Source organism: Cariama cristata, unplaced genomic scaffold (assembly GCF_000690535.1).
Source record: "Cariama cristata isolate BGI_N322 unplaced genomic scaffold, ASM69053v1 scaffold27783, whole genome shotgun sequence".
NCBI classification, from domain to species: domain Eukaryota; kingdom Metazoa; phylum Chordata; class Aves; order Cariamiformes; family Cariamidae; genus Cariama; species Cariama cristata.
This window is the reverse complement of record NW_009609366.1, coordinates 25,575-44,981: the sequence shown is the minus strand read 5'-3', so window position 1 is coordinate 44,981 and position 19,407 is coordinate 25,575. Positions and strand designations below refer to the sequence as shown.

The following is a 19,407-nucleotide window of genomic DNA, read 5'->3' as shown; positions in this document are numbered from 1 at the left end:
ATTTTATTTATTATTATTATCATACCAGTTAGTTAGTTAGTTAGTTAGTTACTTAGAGGCCTATTTTTCCCTTCACTTGAAAGGAGGCTGGGGTGTCTCCCAATGGCTGAGAAATGCAGGAAGGCAGCAAAAGCACCAGACATTGAACTACTTCCCCCAACTCTCTTTGGGCAAAATTAAGCAGATTTGCTACAAACGTATGTAAACACAAGTCAAGCATTAATTAAAAAAAAAAAACAGTTTCAAAGAAACCAAAAATTTGGGGGTGACACAATACTGACTGTATATGAGCGGACTGCCAATTTTAAAGGGGCAAAACAATATGATATGTTAATAGATGTAATAAAAATCCTTTCCTGTTAAAAACCTGCTAGAAAGATGCAGGTATGCCTATTGTGTTCCTGGCACGCTGTACTCTCAGCGACGGTTCTCTCAGGGAGAGCAAGAGGAATAATTTCTTTCTTTTTATTTTTCAATAAACACAGTGCAAACAGGCTGGATTCATAACACTCCCTGCTTGCAGATATCAATAGCTAGGCTAGCCTTTCTCCTGCATCTCACAGCCCAGATTTAACTCCAAGGTCACTTGTAATGGTTTTTAACAATATTTCACAGTCCTCTGCTCCTTTACTCGAGCTTGTCCGGTTGAGCTCAGTCCCGCTTTCTCATCAGCCACTGCTTCTGTTCCTGCTCTTCCCAGCAATTTTGGCCACAGAGAACCCACGGCCCCGCTCAGTCGTTCGCCTTTGTGGGAGACTGCTCAAGCTGAAGCAGTACAGGGCAGCACAAGCCACTGGCACTTTCTATAGCCAGACTAAGAAAAAAGAGCTTTGGAAATCTTGTGAGGACGCTTTAAAATCCCATCCCAGGGGCCAGACCTCCTGTGCCAAGGAAGAACACGAGTCATGCAAGCTTTGATTTTGAAATGCTACTGCACGTAGCGTCTTTCATTTGTGGGGCACGCTGTTAACAAAGGCATTTTCTAATTATTGTGAGGCAAAACATGTCATAATTTAGACCTTAAAGGAGATCCCTGTACCAGTAAATAACTGGGGAGGTGGATTGGCCACTCATAATCTCTCAACTGGGATTGGAGTTAATCTAGGTTTTGGTCTGACCAATGCACTTAGCACAGATAATCCCTGTTGTTGTAAAGAGCTAAGTTTGGTATCTCCCATTAAACAGTTGGGAGCAGATGACTAAAGGGTTTTTAGGTCATTGAAAGTCTCTCCCGGAGATACCCATGAATTCTGTGCAAAGCATTTTAACATGTTTCCTATGGGACCGTTTGCTTTGCTGCAGACAGAAGAAAAAGCCCTGACCTTTCTGTATTACCTGGACTGCCTTGGGGGTACTTTCTGTAAAATGAAGCCCTAGCTTTTCATCACAACCTGGCAGCACACACCGGTGTCCTCAGACGCATTCACAATTCCCAGCAGCATCAGCCGATGTAGCTAGCATCAAAATGAAGCCCACAGACTTCAACCATGTTTCTAGGCTCTCATCAGAAAATCAGAGTAGAGGATAGCATCTTTCAGAGTAGAAACACCTACCTATCATCTGAGCAATCGTCTTCTCATATTCTGAAACTATTTTCCTATAAGAGGGAAAAAAAAGAAAAGCTTTTGGCAAACATCATAATTGCTAATGCCTACTTAGAAAATAATGCTACTCAGTAACTGAACTATGGTATTTTAAAAGAGATGCAGAACCCTTCACACTTTTATATGATCCTTATTACCTGAGTAACAAATAAAATTGACAGTTTAAACATTGCACCTGATTTTTAATTCTCCAGGTAAATCAATATAGGTGGAGGGAGGGAAAGGGATTGCTTTGAAACAAATTCTGTTATCTGAAACATGCCCAAAGTACATTACCAATCATGATTTAAATATAAACATAATCACACTGGTCTGGTTCAAGAGTTATAAAGAGTTTGAGTTTTCCATTACTTTCTCCCCTCTTCTCCATGTTTGTGTTTGCTTATTTTTAATGTAAACGTTAAGTAAAGTTATAATTGGTAGCAAGTAAACCTAACAGGAATATAGTTGGCCCTCATCCAAAATATATCTCATCTTCAACTCTCCAAATCTGACTAAATGATCCTTTAGCACTTAAGATAACAAGACCAAAATATTCAATTATATAGCATAAAATCCATCGTGTCCTATTTTTCAAATCTGTTTTTGAAACAGAGGTGGCAAAATGTTACTTTTAAGACTATTTTATTTCATATACTCACAGTTGGCTTTGAATTTCCTTCTTGAAAAGAGGTTAGCCAAAATAAGCAGATTAAATGTGATTTAGAAAGATGATCCATCCCTTCCCAGAGCCAAATAAAGCTAATGAAATGAGACTAGCTTGATCTGTGCTTTGATTCATGAGCCACGTAGGACTGTCTACGAAAAACAAAATTACCCCACACTTCATCTGAAGTGGATATTCAAAATAGCTCACTGGTATTTGAATACATCTCTTTTGAAGTTTTAGCTCACTCTCACTTGCTCCATTTTAGAGAAGTCTGCTGCAGTTGGTGAGGTTACAGAAAGGATGTGGGAAAATGCTGAGACAAAAGTCAGTAAGGAAAGGAGAAACTTGCGGAGCTCTCAAAAAACTAATGCAGTAACTCCAGTACCGCCTGTCTCAAATCTGAATCCCAGACAGAGCCTAGAAACTCCTGAGAAGGCCACTTGCCCCAGGCTTCAGGCAGAAACAATTTTCGGTACTGGGGCCAGAGCCCAGCTCTGTGCAGCTTGCCGTGCCTCCAGCCCCTGCCTCCACTGGGATCTGCTCCGATACTGCTTTCCCTGCTGTCAGTCCTGTTGTTTTAATTGGCTTTTTCCTTTTTCTTTTCTTTTATTTTTTTTTAACCATAAATGACACTTTTGAGAGCAAATATAGCTGCAAGGATTTTCCCCTAAAAGGAAGAGATTGGTTTCATGTCCAAAGAAGATTACCTCAAAAGCCTGCTGTAAGCAATAAGGATTTTAAAGCCATGTTATTTCCTTGTAACACCAGGCACCTTTAGGAAGTTTTATCATCCTAGAAAATGAAGCCAAGGACTCAGGGCAATGAACACGACATTAAACACTATTATGACGCTACAGCACTTCCCAGCCTAGGCTGCACCACAGAAGCTGGCACCAAAGTGAAATAACATTATCTATTTCTTCTTTTTTCCAGCTTATACTAGTTCAAGTAGGTACCACATTCTCTGCATTATCCAGCCTTATGAATCATGTGGCAGCTGTTCAAATAGAAGTGAATACTGTAGTGGTACATCAATTTTAATAATATTTGATTTGGAAAGCAAGGTAGTCAAGTGAAGTCTTGTTCCAGATTCATGTCAAAGGCCTCTTTCAGTCAAGCAGCCTAAATAATGGTCATTATAGCTGGGGAACCAAAGGATGCTGGACACATCCTTCCTCTCTGTGATGGTACATCTTAGGCCTAGCTTGACATATTTTAGATACTCAGTCTATTTATTGACTTCCTGCAATTTCATAAGTCATAAAAACACCAAAATCCAGGGCTACAAAGGATCTCAGAGGTCATCTGCTTGACTTCTCTTACTGAGGCATAATCAATTAGACCCCCAAATAACCATACCTAAGTATTTCTTGCGTGCCTCTGCTTGTACCCTTGAATTACAGTATAGCCCACTCTGGTTTAGCTCTTTGATAGTTATTACATTATTACAACTTCTCATCTTGGCTACTGTTCTCTGGAGTGGAATTTCCCCCAGTCTGACATTTTTCTGGAAACTTAGCTGAACTCAGGATATTCCAAGTAGAGTATGTAGGATTTGGGTAAAGGAACATTGCTTTTCCTGCTGTGGAAAGTGATGCTTCTGTGCTTGCTACTCTAGATAATCCCTTCACTCCTTGCTTATCATTATGTCATATCTAATTGCTGCATCTCTAATTTACCACATAAGGACTGTTTCAATGTTTAATCTTCCAAGAGAAATCTTTCTTTGTGAGCACATGCATATTTTATAATTTTGTGACAATATTAGTCAGATTTTTTTTTCACCCATGTGTTCAAAGGATGTGCCTGTGGGAAATTTGGCTTAGATAACTGGTTTTTTCAAATCAAATTTTATTGAGGGTGTAGACACACAAGCAAATTACTGTGAGGAAGACGAAGGTACAAATCTACAGTGCGCCAGCCGCTCTGTGTCACCCCCTGCTCTCCTTTCACTAAGGAATAAGCAACCTCTGTCAGTGCCCACTTGCAGCTGGCAGGCGCGTGCACCCAGGCAGTTTCCAGAGATCAGACCAAGCACCGCACTTCAGCATGTGCTGAACGCTGAGACTTTCCTTACACAATTCCTAATTTTGTTCATCCCTTGTTTTGCTTCCTTGGTTTGACTGCTTGCAGCAGCTCCTTTCCCTTTTGCCTCATTATGCATTTGAGGGCTCTGCCAGGGTTCTGTTTCCTTTCCAAGCAGGGCGCAAGAGAGGTGAGAGAACTCAGCTGGGTGCTGGGAGATGGTTTTCTGAAAGAAATAAAGCGGCTGCCCTTGCCTTTTGCAGAGGCTTCTCTTAAGATGCTTTGGCTCAAAGCCCTGTGCTGCTGCTATTCAAATCTGCCATGTGCGACTCCTGGCATCCACGCGAGTGTTTGCAGAGTTCTGCACCACAGTTCCCTTTTCCCCTTACTCCCTAAGTACAGTTTTCCTGGATGTAAGCAGGAATTGCATATGCAGGTCATCACTTGATACACCTCATTGGCTTTAGCTTTAAACCACTAAGACATTTAATTCTGGGAAGAAGCTGGTGCTAGAATAAAAGTGAATTTGAAGAAAATTCAGACTTAGAAGTGATTGCACAAATTATTACTTAAAAGAAGGATGCTAAAATAATCTCTCAGTTTCCTTTTATTTATGAGTTAAGGGAGGGGATGGTTTCTCTGTTTGTTTGAAGGCAGAAAATAATAGGCTTTAAAGCCTCCAAAATATGTTTTTATACATTCTCTTCTGCAGTTGATGACTTTCTCACATTCAGATCGATGAGTAGGTCAAGCTCATTGGTATGTCGTTCTTACAGTACTACCACTGTAAAAAAAGAAAGGCTGAAACTTTCAACTGACTAAATGGGAAGGAATAGTGATTCTTTGAGCAACACAGCTCACCTCATCCGCTACAGTGATTTTGTTGTCACCCTTACAAGTGGTAGGACCAGGGCTGGGAAGGAAGGTCAGACCAGTTATGTTCCAGTATACAGATATTTAACGTCATAAAGGCAGGTTTGCAAGGAGAAATAGAATGTAATAAATACAACCAGAATAAACTGAAAAGCTCAGGGTCCTTCTGTGAGCTCTCAAATGGAGCAGCAAAATCCAAGATAATAATTGCTTAACTAAAATCAAGCTTACTGTGTGCAGTAATTAAAAAATCAGCTCGGTTCAGAGAAAAGGGCATAGAATCTCCTTGAAAATCAACATTTAAGAGGCCAGAGTGGTTCTTTTGCATGAAATGTTTTTCTACTAGCAACTGGGTTTTTGGTTTCTATTGTTAAAGAAACTTTTCACAATAATGTCCTGGAGGGAGCCTGTACTACGCATACCTATCTGCAAACCTTCACATTCTTTCTTCTGTTGGCAAAACTATTTGTGGGGAGTGAATTTTAAATTTGGATGAGCATACCTCTGCCAGCTCTGCAGGCAGACTCATCCAGTCAGGCAACAGAAACGTTACTATGCAATCCACGTGAGAATTCACAGCACAAACTGTAGGAAATTCCTCCCTTACATTAACATAGATTAAAACCTCTCTTATCTCAGTATTTTGAGGATGTAGATAAGATTAACAACATAGAAGTTTTCAGTGATTACCCTGAACAGGGGTGCCTACCATGCAGAGCAAAGACAAAGTATCAGTTTAGGATCAATACAAAACCTGCAGTTAAAAATAACAAAACAAATTCAGGTAACCAAACCGGTTGTACAGTCATGGTACTCTGTGTACTATCCACAGGTTGACATGAGACTCTCAGTGCGATTAGTGACAAGTTAATAACCCACCTCATTTCCATCACTTCCCTTCTGCTTTCTTCATATTTCTCTTTCCACTCAGATACTTCTCTTTCCTTGGCCACAATCTGAAACAAAGAAAGCAAAGGAAAAAACCCAAACAACAGTAAAACCAAGTGATCTATTAAAGAGGAAATTAAATAACTGTACAATATTTGATTTAATATCAAATTCTCATTAACAGAGGTATAGTTTTCAAGTGCTTAATGGGTTCAAATGTACGCATCCCCAGTGATTTTTTTCAGACTGCAAGGTGCAATTAAAAAAGTTTGGATGAGAAATCATACTCAAGTTTTGCAAAACTAACAGGAAAGCAGGTGCAATGTTCTTGTTTCATGTTTCATTCCTGATGATAACAAGGCAACTTTTCAAGAAATACTATATTACACTGTACTGTGCCTCATTTGACCCGGTGCCAAGCCTGAAATACTTCAGTACACGGGTTTGGTCCACTGGTTTGTCCTCTAAGGGGGTTCTACTGCTTCTGCATGCATATTGACAGCTGACTGTCCATGACATTTTATACCCAAAGGATTGTGTTCCTTTGGGGTCCTTTCATTCACACAATCTATCATGAAGTTTGGAATACTCTAACACTAGATTATACCCATTTTTTAATTGTTATTATTAGTCAGATTAATCTTATCTGTAGCTTTGCAAAATACATAATTTTACTCCTATTTCTAGCATCTTACAGTTTTTATAGAATTATATAGCAATGTCAAGATGCACGGAATACACTTGAGGTTAAAAACAATACAGATGTATTTTCATATAATGTCTGCTTTTCACTTATCTCAAAAAAATGTAAAACTTAAGAGTGTAGTGCCGATTGCTTTGGTAGCCTCTAGTATGGCTTTAGCATGGCTGAGAATGGTTTCAAGAATGGAACAAGTGTTTGTAATATGAACCATTTGGGAGAAAACAGGAAAGAAGAAAACCACAAGGGGCACATATTTCCTTTTCCAAATTCTGAAGAAAATTACCTCTGTTCTGGCAAGTCGTAGTGCAGAGTCTAAGTCTTGCTGGGAGTAGAGAAGACCTGTGGTGCTTTCTGCATCCGAGGTGCCGATCCGGGAGTACAGTGCACTTTTAGAGATGGAAACATCTGCTGGGATAGCAGGTTCTCTCTGTGTGTTTGTTTTTTTAAATACAAAGAAATGAACCATTAAATAGGTGTTTAGCTCATATGTTTTCTGGGTATAGTGCTAGGCACCAGGGCCCCGAGCTAGGACTAGAATCCTGTGCACTGCTGAATTATAACAGCAATAACACTGACAAGGAACTTTGAATTTGGCAACCAAAAAATATACATTTAAGATCCACGGTAAGCACCAAGAGAGCCATATTACACTCATAAAGAGAAAATAAAGACAGCACTTTGCCACCAATATTTTAAGGTCTTCTATCAGAAAATTTATTACTTTCTGACACAGAAATTTCATCAAAACATCCACAAGAAATGCACATCAGCAGAGGAAATTAGAATTGGAGGCAGAGAGCTTGTTAAAGGGAATTCTGCTTCCATAAAAGTAGATCAAGAAACGAGAAGCAAGAGGACAGCTCACTTTCTTAGGTCTAACCTGCCAATATACTGTATAAATGGTATCACATAAAAAGTGTGAATATACAAGTGACGTTGCTGCTCCACTGATATTTAGCATGCGATTAGTAAGTTAAATGAGGTTTTATTTGCAGCTGCCAATTTTGCTCATGTCAGTGGCCCAGATTATCGCAGGAGGAGAGCAGCTCATGAAATGAGGAAGGGAGCAAAAAAGAGGCATGTGACACTGAGATGTATGAGATGTCTTGCAAACAACTCTAGATACAAACAATCCAAGTTACAGCACATTAAAACCAAGGAGATTATAAAAGACAGTTAGGAAGACACTAAACAAAAAAACCCTCACATTTTTAGACACCATCTGTAGCAAACCCCTGAGAGCAGGCCCCTCTGCAGCAGATACATCACCACAGCGATATGTCCCTCTGTCCCCTACCTACGCTTTGCATCTCGCCGTCAACCAGCTAACACACACGTGCTGACCACCTGGCTGGGTCTTGCCTCTTGTGGTCTGGGAAACAAAATGTTCTTTCTCTCACTTGCCAAGCCAGTGTCAAAACTTCATTTTAAAATACAGAATGATTTTTTGTTTGGTTGGTTGGTTGGTTTTTTAATTTAACATGTATATTCAGTAGCAGAATTTTTCAGTGGCTTCTCATGACAATTAAAATTGTCTCTATGACGATGCTACATGTGGCCACAGACAGGGCTGGACCATGGCCCACAGTTTGTGCAGGTGAGGAGGGAAGTCAGGTTGATCAATGCCTTTTTCCAACCACTGATGGAAACGGATATTCATAATCAGCTTTTCTGGTACAGCACTTCCTTGCTGCTGAAAAGGGGATAATGTATTTTGCCAGTTTCCTTGTTACCTTTGTGCATAAAGCAATATATTCTGTTCCTTCAAATTCACTAATGCAGTACCTTAGTCTTTAGGCTTTATCTGCGATAATTAAGAGTAGTAATCAAGATTTTTTAATGACTTTTTTATATAAAAAAGAGAAAAAGATTTTATTTTATTGTAAAAGAAGATTGGGGGTTTTTTTTTTAATTTGTTTGTTTTGTTGGTTTTTTTTAATAGCCGAGTCATATTCTACTACTTGAAGCACAGGAATGTGAAAGTGAGTAGATAATGTCTGAATCAAGGTTCAGTCCTCCTCTCCACAACGTGCACACAAATAGACTTCATTAATTTCAACACCACGTGTTTCAACACAGTTAAAAGAAACTTTATCAGATGCTATTCCATAAATCATCCACTTGCTCACAGTTCTTCTCACATAGCCTAGAGTAACAGAAAGGATCCAAACCCACTGTTAATTTTGCTGCAATTCCTTCTGACTTCTCACATTGCACCTTATTGAAGAAGTTATATTAAAAATTACATATAATGCTCACTTGAGATAAACACAGGACTAGATGTTCTGGTTATCATGCAACATTAAAAGACTAGGCAAGAAAATTTAATTAGAGCAAGAATAAGCTAAACTGTACTTACAAAACATCATACTGCATCTTTATTTATACAAGAGACTCTCACTAATCTGCTTTGTACTTTTTGTTCATTTTTAAACACAGAAGTCAATTGACTGTTAGTTCTAGCATTTATGGAGAAGGCTATCCCCGCTCTTTTTTGCTACATTTAACCATGAACACACAAAATAATGGTCAATTCCAATACAATTAGGAGGACCAATCTCAAATGTGGTGGATTTTCCTACCTGAGCAAAAAGCATCACAAGATCTATCAAAATTACATAGCTTGTTTTCTTGAAAGGATCTCCCAATACACAAGGACCATGCAGGAAAAAATACATCTGGGACACAATCTCAGACCTCTATGCAAATGCTTAAATACTAAAGCACATAGTGCTGTCCACAGATCTGAGTTAAGGTAAAACAGTCAATAAAGCTGCTGCTGGCTCAACTCAGTATCCCAACTTCAAAAAAAATGTACTTTAGTTTCTCCTCAAAGACAAGGCAAGAATAACTGAGAGATAAAAAAGAACCATTAGATCATCAAGGCTGTCCTCATAAGAAAGGCCATCCTGAAGATCAATCTGTTGAACTGTATATATCAGATTTCAAAAGCCTCCTGCAGCTTAATTTGCTGGATGTCATAAAGAGGATGCTGGAAAATATTAATTGTGGCAAAAGAAACACAAATTTCCTCAAGCTCATATAAAAACATGTCAAAGTAACTGCCAGGATGATGAAAATTCTTAAAGAGAAAAGAGTATTTAAAGCATTTAATACATACTTATGCTTATTTTTTTAAATAGTGCTCAACATCTCACTGATACAGTGTTTTCTCTAGGGCTCTCTTGCATTTGAGTAAATTGTACGAAAGAACAGTAATAATGACATTCCAAAAATGACTTTAAAAACTCTTGGAATTTAACCATTGAGCCGAAATGCTAGTGGTAGTGGTCTGACCAGCGTTGTCCTAACTCGGAAACACTTCACACAAGTCACAACTGGGCTCTTTGGCAGGAGCAACCAGTAAAAGTCCTCATGGTTTTACTTCAAAAGTCAATCTTACACAGCTCCAAACTGATGCACAATTCAGTAACTGTTATTTGCTGCCTCCAAATATTCCTGTCCTGAGAAAACAGTATAACCTGACCAAGAGGATGATGGTATTACCCAAAATAACCCTGTCAATGCTTTCAGTTCAACATCTAATTGCTAAGAAGGTAAGCAGTTAATTGGGGTAATAATAAGCGTAGAGATTTGTAAGTCACTGAACCTCACACAGAACGATTAGAGTCTGCAGGGGAATTGCTACTAAATGTAGGTCACTGCAATCTTAGTGTAAATATTTGAGAGCCCAACGCACTTCCTCATCTCCTCCCAGCATCTTTCACAGAAACCAGATACCTGACCAGAAAGGGAATAAATGCACATCGATTAACCAGCTGCAGTTATCTCAATTCAAGAAGGTCGAAGTGAAAGAAAATAGAGAAAGGCACTGGAATGAAAATAAAAATTAGTTTTTATCATACTGTTTAGAGGAATATGTATTTAGCCCTGCTGAAAATTACCTTGCCCTTTACAAGCACTCAAATACTGCTTGGGTGCGTTATCAAATGATCTACTCTTTTAACTAATTGATGTGTGTGCAGAGAGGTCAATGGAGGCAAAACAAGACCTATTCGTGCTTGCAAATATACTGAAAAGCAAGTAAAATCCAAGCATAAGTTCTCTGCTTGTAAAGTTTTACCAGAAAAAATAGTATCCCTCTTTGAAGGATTCCTCCTTCACTACCATGAGAGCACCCCAAAGCCGTGATGCACTAATTCCATTTGTGCCAACGCCTTTCCTTTCAGTTTCTCTTCTTTCCTTGGATCTCATTTCAACACCCAACTCTGTATCACCTCAGCATCTGTAGGGTGGTGGACACAAACCCTATCAGCTTTCTGTTCAAGTTGCACCTATAAAAAAAATGGCCAAAGGACATCCTAATGGAGACTGTTTAATAGAGAAGTGTTAATTCATCTCAACGCTGGAAGATAGAAATCTTTGGCAATGTAAAAGTAGATGACTAGTCCTGCTGTTACTGAAGTCTCTGTCAAGAAGTTTGGGAGTGGCCAAATAACTTCCCTCTGTCTGAGAACAACAAACTGCACATCCTTTTTCTCAGTCCTAGTCCTAGCAGAAAATGCTTGTATTTAATCTTTATTAAGATTAGGTGACCTAATTTGCCATAACAAGTGCTTTTGTCTTTATTTAGCATTCTGTTTGTGTCACCCATCCTGTAACGGTTTATCAAACGTTAAATTTAAATATACAACATTAAGAAAAACACTGAGACCAGCCAACCAGAAGGGAATTCTGCCAGTTAGCATCCAAATTTAAGTCACTGCAGTCATCTGGTGGATTCTATTACACTTAATCCAGGCCATCAGTCACTGCAGGTCACAAGGGTTGTCATCATAGGCTAATTTAACATTAGCAACCTCCCACTGAAATAGTAATGTTATGCAAGGACAAAAGTCCTTCCCAGCCTAACATGACACCCACAGTATTCGGCTAAAAGCATTCCTATGCCTGGACCAACACATGGCTTTGTGAACATCAAACTGCTACCAATACTCTGTCAGAGGGTGGAGTTTTGCTTATTTTTCTCTCCTCATCTCTGCTATTTGTTTTTGCTATCTTTGTTACACAGATTAATGGCATCTCCTAAAAAATCACATGAAATCCATTCCCCATTTCTAAGTTTTAAGAAGTTCATAAATTTGTTCTAGAAAATGCTGTAATGGTGTTAAAAAGCATCTGTAAAATATAACCCCACGTAATCAAATACATACCACAACATTTTTGCTGCTCAGAATCTTCCCTGAGTAACACACAAGAATTCACAAACGTACAAACCTACTCTCTTCAGTCTGAAATTGTACAATTTGTGATTTTCTGAATTGCTAGCCAGTAGCAAAAATGCAGATGTCTAACAGAAGTTTTCTGCCTAACCTGGGAAGAGCATCTAGGTATTATTATGTGTTTTATCTTGAGTGTTTCCTGGTACTGGAGAGCCTGACTGCTGCATGTTACAGCAAAGTGCTGGGAGAACAAGGAGATAAAGAGAGAATGAGGTAGAGAGGATCTAGAGAGGATCCTACCTCACTCTCTTTTGACACCTACCACTTAGGGCAACAGAGCAAGGGGAGACAGGCACACAGAGGCTAGTACTCACACAAGAAAATGGTATTTATTTTTAGCTCCTTTGTTCTTTCCGTTCCTATTTAGAAGGTTAAGCTTGGTTTCTAATGAAGACAACAGCAGGTATTTCTTGATTACATAAAAGATTATAGCCACATACTTTAAAACACCCACAAATCTGCAAGGAATGAGTTTACTCTGGTAAGTATACGTGCACAATGGAAACAGCTGGCTTGAGCGTTATTTAAGGTAAGCAAAATAAATCAAATATAATTATTTTTTTCATGAAAGTACAGTTAATCTAAAAAGAAATCTTTACTTTTATGAACTAGCTACTTTATGACTGATCTTCAAAGCACCAAGAAATTCTACCCTATAACCAGCCCAAATCCTGTTATGATGCAATGAAATCAAGATGATATCGGATCGGGCAAAAGACATCCCACTGACTTATTAATGGACAGTATAAGAAGACAAAGGAGAAGGACATGTCAGAAGCACATTCTCCTCATTTGGCATAAAGATGTCTCACTGCAGCAGGACGCTGCCATCCCATCAACATCCCAGTCAGCTGATACCACCTCCCAAGAAAGCCACTAACATTTCTGGCTTGACTTTTTTGTTAAAAATACCGTGAAGAGAATCATAAACTGGCTGCGCAACTGGCTAACGACCAAAGTCAGTGCATCAGAGCAAGCTTTTCCATCCTGTTCCAAACACAGTGAGGACCACATGCATCCCTAGAGCATTGCAAAGCATCGCTCCGAGGCGGAACTAGCCAGCGCAACCTGGAAGTAGCAATAAAAAAAAGGTTTAGATCTTCATGAATAGAGACACATTGTGTTGGGAGGTCTTTTTGCCTTGGGAGCTCTATAGCCCTTCCAAACCTGTTGTAGTCCCTTTCTTCAGATGCCTGGAGGCAGGGTTGATTGAATTTCTCACTTCTAAACTCTGAGGGTTAAGCTGTCTGCTTTCAAGCTGAAAATAGCAACAAAAGAAAAAATGTCCCTACAGTCAAAATCTATAGCATCTTTGTAAGAAGTAGATTTGGTATTGTTTTTGCCATCAAACATTTTAGGACAAATCTTGCTGTAGACAAATGACAAACGGCCACCTGGATTGCAGAATCTATCTCTGCAAAAGTTATGTGCCTGCTTCTTGCCATCAAGTTTGCCTTTTGTTATTTTGGGTGTAGCAGTACTCTGTGAGTGGAGCAGGTGACAGCATTTCTGTGTGCAGTACTGCTTTCAGCATGCTCTTTGGTGTCACACTGAGGTGCACACAGCTTAGCACTGCACTCTGAGAGCCTTAGTTACCTTGTTAAAGAAAAAGCAGCACTCGGTTTCTTAGCCTGTGCACACTCACACACACGACAGGCACAAACCAGATACCTCGGAGCAGAAAGAAGACAGGGTAATCTGCCTGGCTAACTTCAGTGCTTCTATCCTCATTGCAGCAAACTCTAACTCCTCCTGTCAAGTGTTTGGTTGTGAGCAATCCACAGAAAGAAACGTATTAAGAACATAGCAAAAATGTTTAACACATTCAAAAACGGAATGCTATATGTTAACGTTTAATTCTGGGTGACAAACACATCCCATATTCCTTTCATGACTACAACATTGATACAAAATCCCATTTTTTTGTAAGGCAGCTGAACAGGGTGTAAGTATGAAAAAAGCTTTGGGTAAAATAAATGTTTTCCAAAGCTAAAGCTGTTTTTCATAGACTCCTCTCTTTTTCATTTTGTGTGAATTTATGCCGGTTGCTGCTTTCAATTCAACCTTTGCTGTTTTAAAATTTTACTACAAATATTCTAGAAAACATGTCCTGACATACAGAACTGGTCTGCAGATCAACTGGCTTTTCCTAGGAGAAGCCATGCCAAATTCTGCATTAGATAGATTACTTGAAAAACAAAGCCTGATTTTCATTTCAGCAGAATTAGGGCCTAAATCTCTGAAAATGAATCTGTGCATACAGACCTACTAAGGCCAGGTGTCAAGACAACTCTCCACACATCAAGTCCTGTGTTCAAGCTTAAAAGATTTCCTTTATAAAGACTTCTGAAAAATATATATGTTAGTGGTATAGGAGAGCTGAAAGTGCTGCCGAAATTTAAGTTTGTGTATTACATGGATTAAATTAAAATATCTCTGTTCCTTAAGTCCCTGAAAGGCCAAAGATACTTTGGAAAGAATCAAAACATTACTTTGATTCTTTCCTACCTTCCCTCCAAGCCTCCCCCCACCCCTTTCAGATGAGACAAAGCATTCCTCTACCTGTGTACAGACAAGCTTAAAGAAAAATTACATTTATACTTCTGCTACAAACCTGAAGTTTCTGAGCAAATACTGGGGGGTTCTTTTCTGCTAAGTCAGGATCTAGATATTCAGGCTGATCACATATTGAGGTTTTCTTAGATATCCTATTGAGAAGAGCATCAGCAGAGACAAAGGAGTCTTCAGGAGATGTCTGAAGGGTAAGGAGGATATAGAATAAGCAACAGAGATTTTGCCCAAGTAGTTCAGGCCAAAAGCAACATATATGTCTGCAGATCTTTGACTCCTAGTAATTTCATGCTCCACTGAAGATTATTTTTGAATACACGATTCATAGGTGTAACAGACAAACATCAAGAACAATTCTTCCTAATTTAAAATCTGAGGAAATTTTCCAAGACTTAACACGAAGTAAGTAATATTAGGACCTCTAAAGCAACGGCTCTCAAACCATGGACCACAGCCCACTCTCGATACTTCTACAATAGTTTCCAAACAGTCACCATAGGTTTTGTTCATGTAATAGCTTATGTTCAGTTCAGGCATCTCTGAAGTAGTCCAAAAGCTTTGAAGACCATCAAAAGTGAGGTGAACCTCAGCAAGACTCTTTTTGCAGTCTTTACAAAGTCTTTTGCTGCTTACTGGGGATAAACTAAGTTATGCTCACAATTATAATATGACCAGGATAAATACACACTGTGAGGGTAGACAGAATTAGAATGACAAAAACAAGACTGGGATTTGAGTATCCAAGACTCCCTGCAGTGAGAAAAGTATTCAAGCTCTTAAAAAATGCTTTGTGAGATGGTATTAACAGTATCGTTAATATAAATTACACACAGTATTAAAGTGTGCTGCTTCTTGTTTTGACTTCTCAATAAATATATTGTCATATAGCTTAGCATGCCTAGCACTGTAGGCATTTGTGAAACAAGTTTGCCTGGAAAAATGGAAGCCTTGAGGGAACCTTCATGAATTTGAGAACCAATGCTCTAAAGTCTGTACACAGCACAGGGTGGAAGCAAGGAAGGGCTCACCACTAATTCAAATCCAACCCAGAGAAGCCACTGAAAAAAGTGACTTAACTGGAAGCTGGAATGAGTTCTAATGATCAAAAAAGTGAATTTTACATTATCAGTATCAGATCACAACAATACAGTTAACAGATTATACAAAAATGTGAAAGGGCACCTGTTCTTTTGAAATTTCACATTACATGCAACAGAACAAATCATGTCTCTATGTTTATATCAAACCCCTTATTTTATACATAAAATATTTCTTCAAATATTAAAGCACAGTGTAAAAAGGCCTGTGTGAGGAAAAAAAACACTTTGAAGTATCAACTTGGAATAAGTTATGACAAGAACATTTTAAGCTACAGTAAGAATTCAGAAAATTCTTCCGAATTCTACCAGTTCCATCAACCTATCATCTCCCTCATTTGGGTCCTACCACATGCTGCTACCAAGATCTTGGTATCACAGATGATTTCTGTGGGAAAATGATTCCCAAACTCTTATCATAAATTACTTACTATTTCAAGAGCCTCTGGAGTCGTTCCTAGGGTCATGGGCTCTAGGTCTTTCTGCTTTGACTTGTCAGGTGACTGTAAGTGTGCCTCTTGGCTGGCAGCTAGGACTCGGGAAGCTGGATGTTGTATTTTCATTCCAGAGGATTGCTGGGCTTCAGGGTCTTCAAAACTTGACCTGGAAAAAGATTGCGTACATGATTTCAAGGTGGAGCATGAGGACCTTACAATTCTGCTTCTGGTAACAATGAAGCAAGTCCTCTTCATTACTTTCATGTATACACACACACACACACACACGCATTGTTTCAACTCAACTTTATATCATGGTATCTCATAACACTTTGCAATATGCTTTCAAACCAAGGCACCAGAGTCATCCAAATAGAGCAGTTCCAGCAGAAATGTCATGCGCGTTCCTTAAATATTTCTCACTTGCCTTTTTACCCCTTTCTCATTGTGACCTACATTTCTCCCAACAAACAACTTTTACTAACAAGAATAGATGTCCTTCACAGGCAAAATTTTTGGAAGTAAATACAACCCCCACATCCTGTCTTATGAACTAGACTCCTTGTTCAGAAAATATATCTAGGAAAGGCCAAGTGAAAAGTTGCAATTAGGAGATTTCTAGATTGACTTGAAAATGACCTCAGTATCTGAGAAAAAAACAGTAAGTAGGAAGCCATTGTCTAGTGAAACAGTTACCACTGTGACTCTATTTAGTAAGAATATGAAGAAGAAATATATGTCCTTATTCCTTCCCATTATAAAACTTCTGTATCTTTGCCCTCTATTCTCTATCATATGTGTACACAGATGGGAATCTATTTTTAAACAAACAACTCGGCAACACAGAGGCAGAGAGAGGAAGAATTGCCTGTGTGCTATGATGAAAACCCGTTTCCCTGGCATCCTTTTCCATTGCTGAATTTGCTCGCAGTGACATACCCTGAGCATGGTGTTGTGGAATCAGACAGTCTGATGGGAGGTGATTTGATTGGGCTCTCCTGCTGCGCATCAAACATTAGGTATAAAGATTGTTTCTTCGGGGTGCTATCATCCTGCTGGCAACAGGAAAAGAAAGACTTGTTAAGCAACTCAACTGTTCCCCATTAAAGCTAATTCAGGTCATTGAAGCCTTAAGTGACCAAATGACTTGACAGACAACTAATAATATAGGACTGTATTACAGTCTATGCTAACTGATACTGAGATGATCCCTTTAAGGAAGAAACCATTGAAGAACAAAACCTAAACAGTTCACTCTTTGTAATGGGTTTTCTTCCCCCACTTTGGGGTTAATCACATTTCTGGTCCTGTCAGGCAGGAGGCATTCCTTGACTGAAAGTGTTACTAAAACATTCATTGAAACTTCTCATCAGTTTAAGCACCTGACATATATGCTTGATTTTTCTAACCTCCCCAGTGGATATACCCCCATTGGATCTAGTCAAGCTATCAAATCCATGAATTGAATAGAAGTAAGGCAAAACAACTGACAATGCATGGTACTGCATTCCATATTTTACATTTATTCTGTATTCTCTCCTGATTCCCTCCGTCTTCTTAAAAGTTTTACTCTTAGTTTCTTAAAATAGTTCAACAGCTGGTGTAGACAGCTCCGTACTCTACACCACTAGAAACACTGATTTGCTTTTAATCTCCAGAAAGAACTACTATGTTGCTGGCTTAAAAATAAAACAATAAAATGGCACAAACTCTACAGCATATAGGACAACAAAGCACATGCAATTTACCCCAGTTAAGCCAATTTAAAGGAACTGGTTTTGCAAATGTGCTGCAGGCACATTATAATTAATTTAAGGTGTAGTGAGGCTGATGGCATTATCAGGATAGTATATTATGACAAGGGAATGCAAATGAATGGAAATGGAAGTGAGGACTTACAGGCACAGAAGAGCCTATTTTCTCCATATATTCTATTTCATATGAGTTGCCATATTCCAATTCTGCAACAGAAACAAAAAAGAGCCGTTAAATACATGCCATGAAATGACTTTTGCAGAAGTAAATGAGATCTCATTTACAAGGGCCACTCCCATTCTGCTCAATACTTTTCTATGAGGTATCAAAACCAGAACGTACAGGGAGAAAGCAGAAGGTGCACTGATTTTCAACAATGAACCTATGACACATTTCAGGCAAATTCATTTGCCTGAAACATTTCAGCTTTATTAATTTGCTGAAGATCCTGCCCCAGGGGCCAGAATATTAAGAAAGTTTCAGAGTGCTTTCAGAGCACAGATAACTTTCCTCTATCATGTTGTCTTATCACAGAAAACATATTTTTCAATAATCGGTAATGCTGATACGTACGCAAAAAGATTTTAAAAGCTGTTGAGAAATTAAGTAATATCTATTTCTTAATGTTTATCATACAATTCTTAATTAAGAAGGACTACTGTGGTACCACTTCAGATAAAAAGAAACGTAAAATATCTGTACGCTCATTGAACAAGGGGTGAGACAACAGCCCAGCTTAATGGGTTGTTTTCACATTTTAGTTTCAGAGGAAAAGCCTAAGGCAGGAAGATTTATGAAGAACCCTAAATCTAAACCCTAATAAAAATGCAAATCTTTACTGCTTCTCTACTTCTAATCTCCTAATTACACTGGAGGGAATAACCAGCATTACTTTCCAATCCATGGTCACCCAGTAGCTGATATAGAGGCGGACAGATAAAACACATCAAAATGGAAAAGAGAGCATACCTTCCTGTACCCAAATAAAAGCAAAGATTTTGTTCAATGACACCTTAATTTAAAAATTAAAAACATCATTAATTTGTCCTAATGCTGTATTTTACTCTGTTTCCATGGGTTAATTCAATAAACCACTTGTACAATTTAATTTCCATTATTGACAAGTTCTAATGAATGGTACATTAGTATTTACATTATGATAAAAGTATGTGCTAAAATTCTTCTAGATTTGGGCAGCTTTTGAAAAGTAGGGGTTGTATCAGGAAGACGGTAACCATCATTAAAACGTTTGCTCTTTAAAAACAAACCAACCCTAAAGACAATCTCTTACCTGTTTTGCTAAAAAAAAATAGTTTCAAAGGGTGCGATGTGAGTTTACAATGCTCAAAAATTTTTTATAATAAAAAGCACCATAGAGTACAAGCACTGTAGTTCCACAAGTCTGTGTATTTTGTCAAACGATCACTGAAGAGGAACAGTCACAAACTCGCAGTACCTGACTTGTGGGAGATATTAATAGTAAAATGTCTAAGTGAAGAGAATGCTGTAACAGCAGGCTCCTCACGTTAAAATTCCTAGCACCATATGTTTTTAATGGTAAT

At 38.6% G+C, this 19,407-nt stretch overlaps 1 protein-coding gene across 1 annotated transcript in view; it reads right to left on the bottom strand.

Annotated features, from left to right (window-relative positions):
• Window positions 1-1,553: 1,553 nt before the first annotated feature.
• TACC2 (transforming, acidic coiled-coil containing protein 2) overlaps window positions 1,554-19,407 on the bottom strand; it is a gene marked incomplete at its 3' end in the record, with an annotated part of 37,151 nt that continues 19,297 nt past the window's right edge. Inside the window, exons 7-13 of the mRNA XM_009697528.1 lie at window positions 17,990-18,051; window positions 17,030-17,145; window positions 16,085-16,256; window positions 14,600-14,740; window positions 7,026-7,169; window positions 6,031-6,107; window positions 1,554-1,597 (exon numbers count right to left, since the gene is read on the bottom strand). Coding sequence (XP_009695830.1) covers window positions 1,554-1,597; window positions 6,031-6,107; window positions 7,026-7,169; window positions 14,600-14,740; window positions 16,085-16,256; window positions 17,030-17,145; window positions 17,990-18,051 — 756 coding nt within the window. The remainder of the gene's footprint in view (window positions 1,598-6,030; window positions 6,108-7,025; window positions 7,170-14,599; window positions 14,741-16,084; window positions 16,257-17,029; window positions 17,146-17,989; window positions 18,052-19,407) is intronic.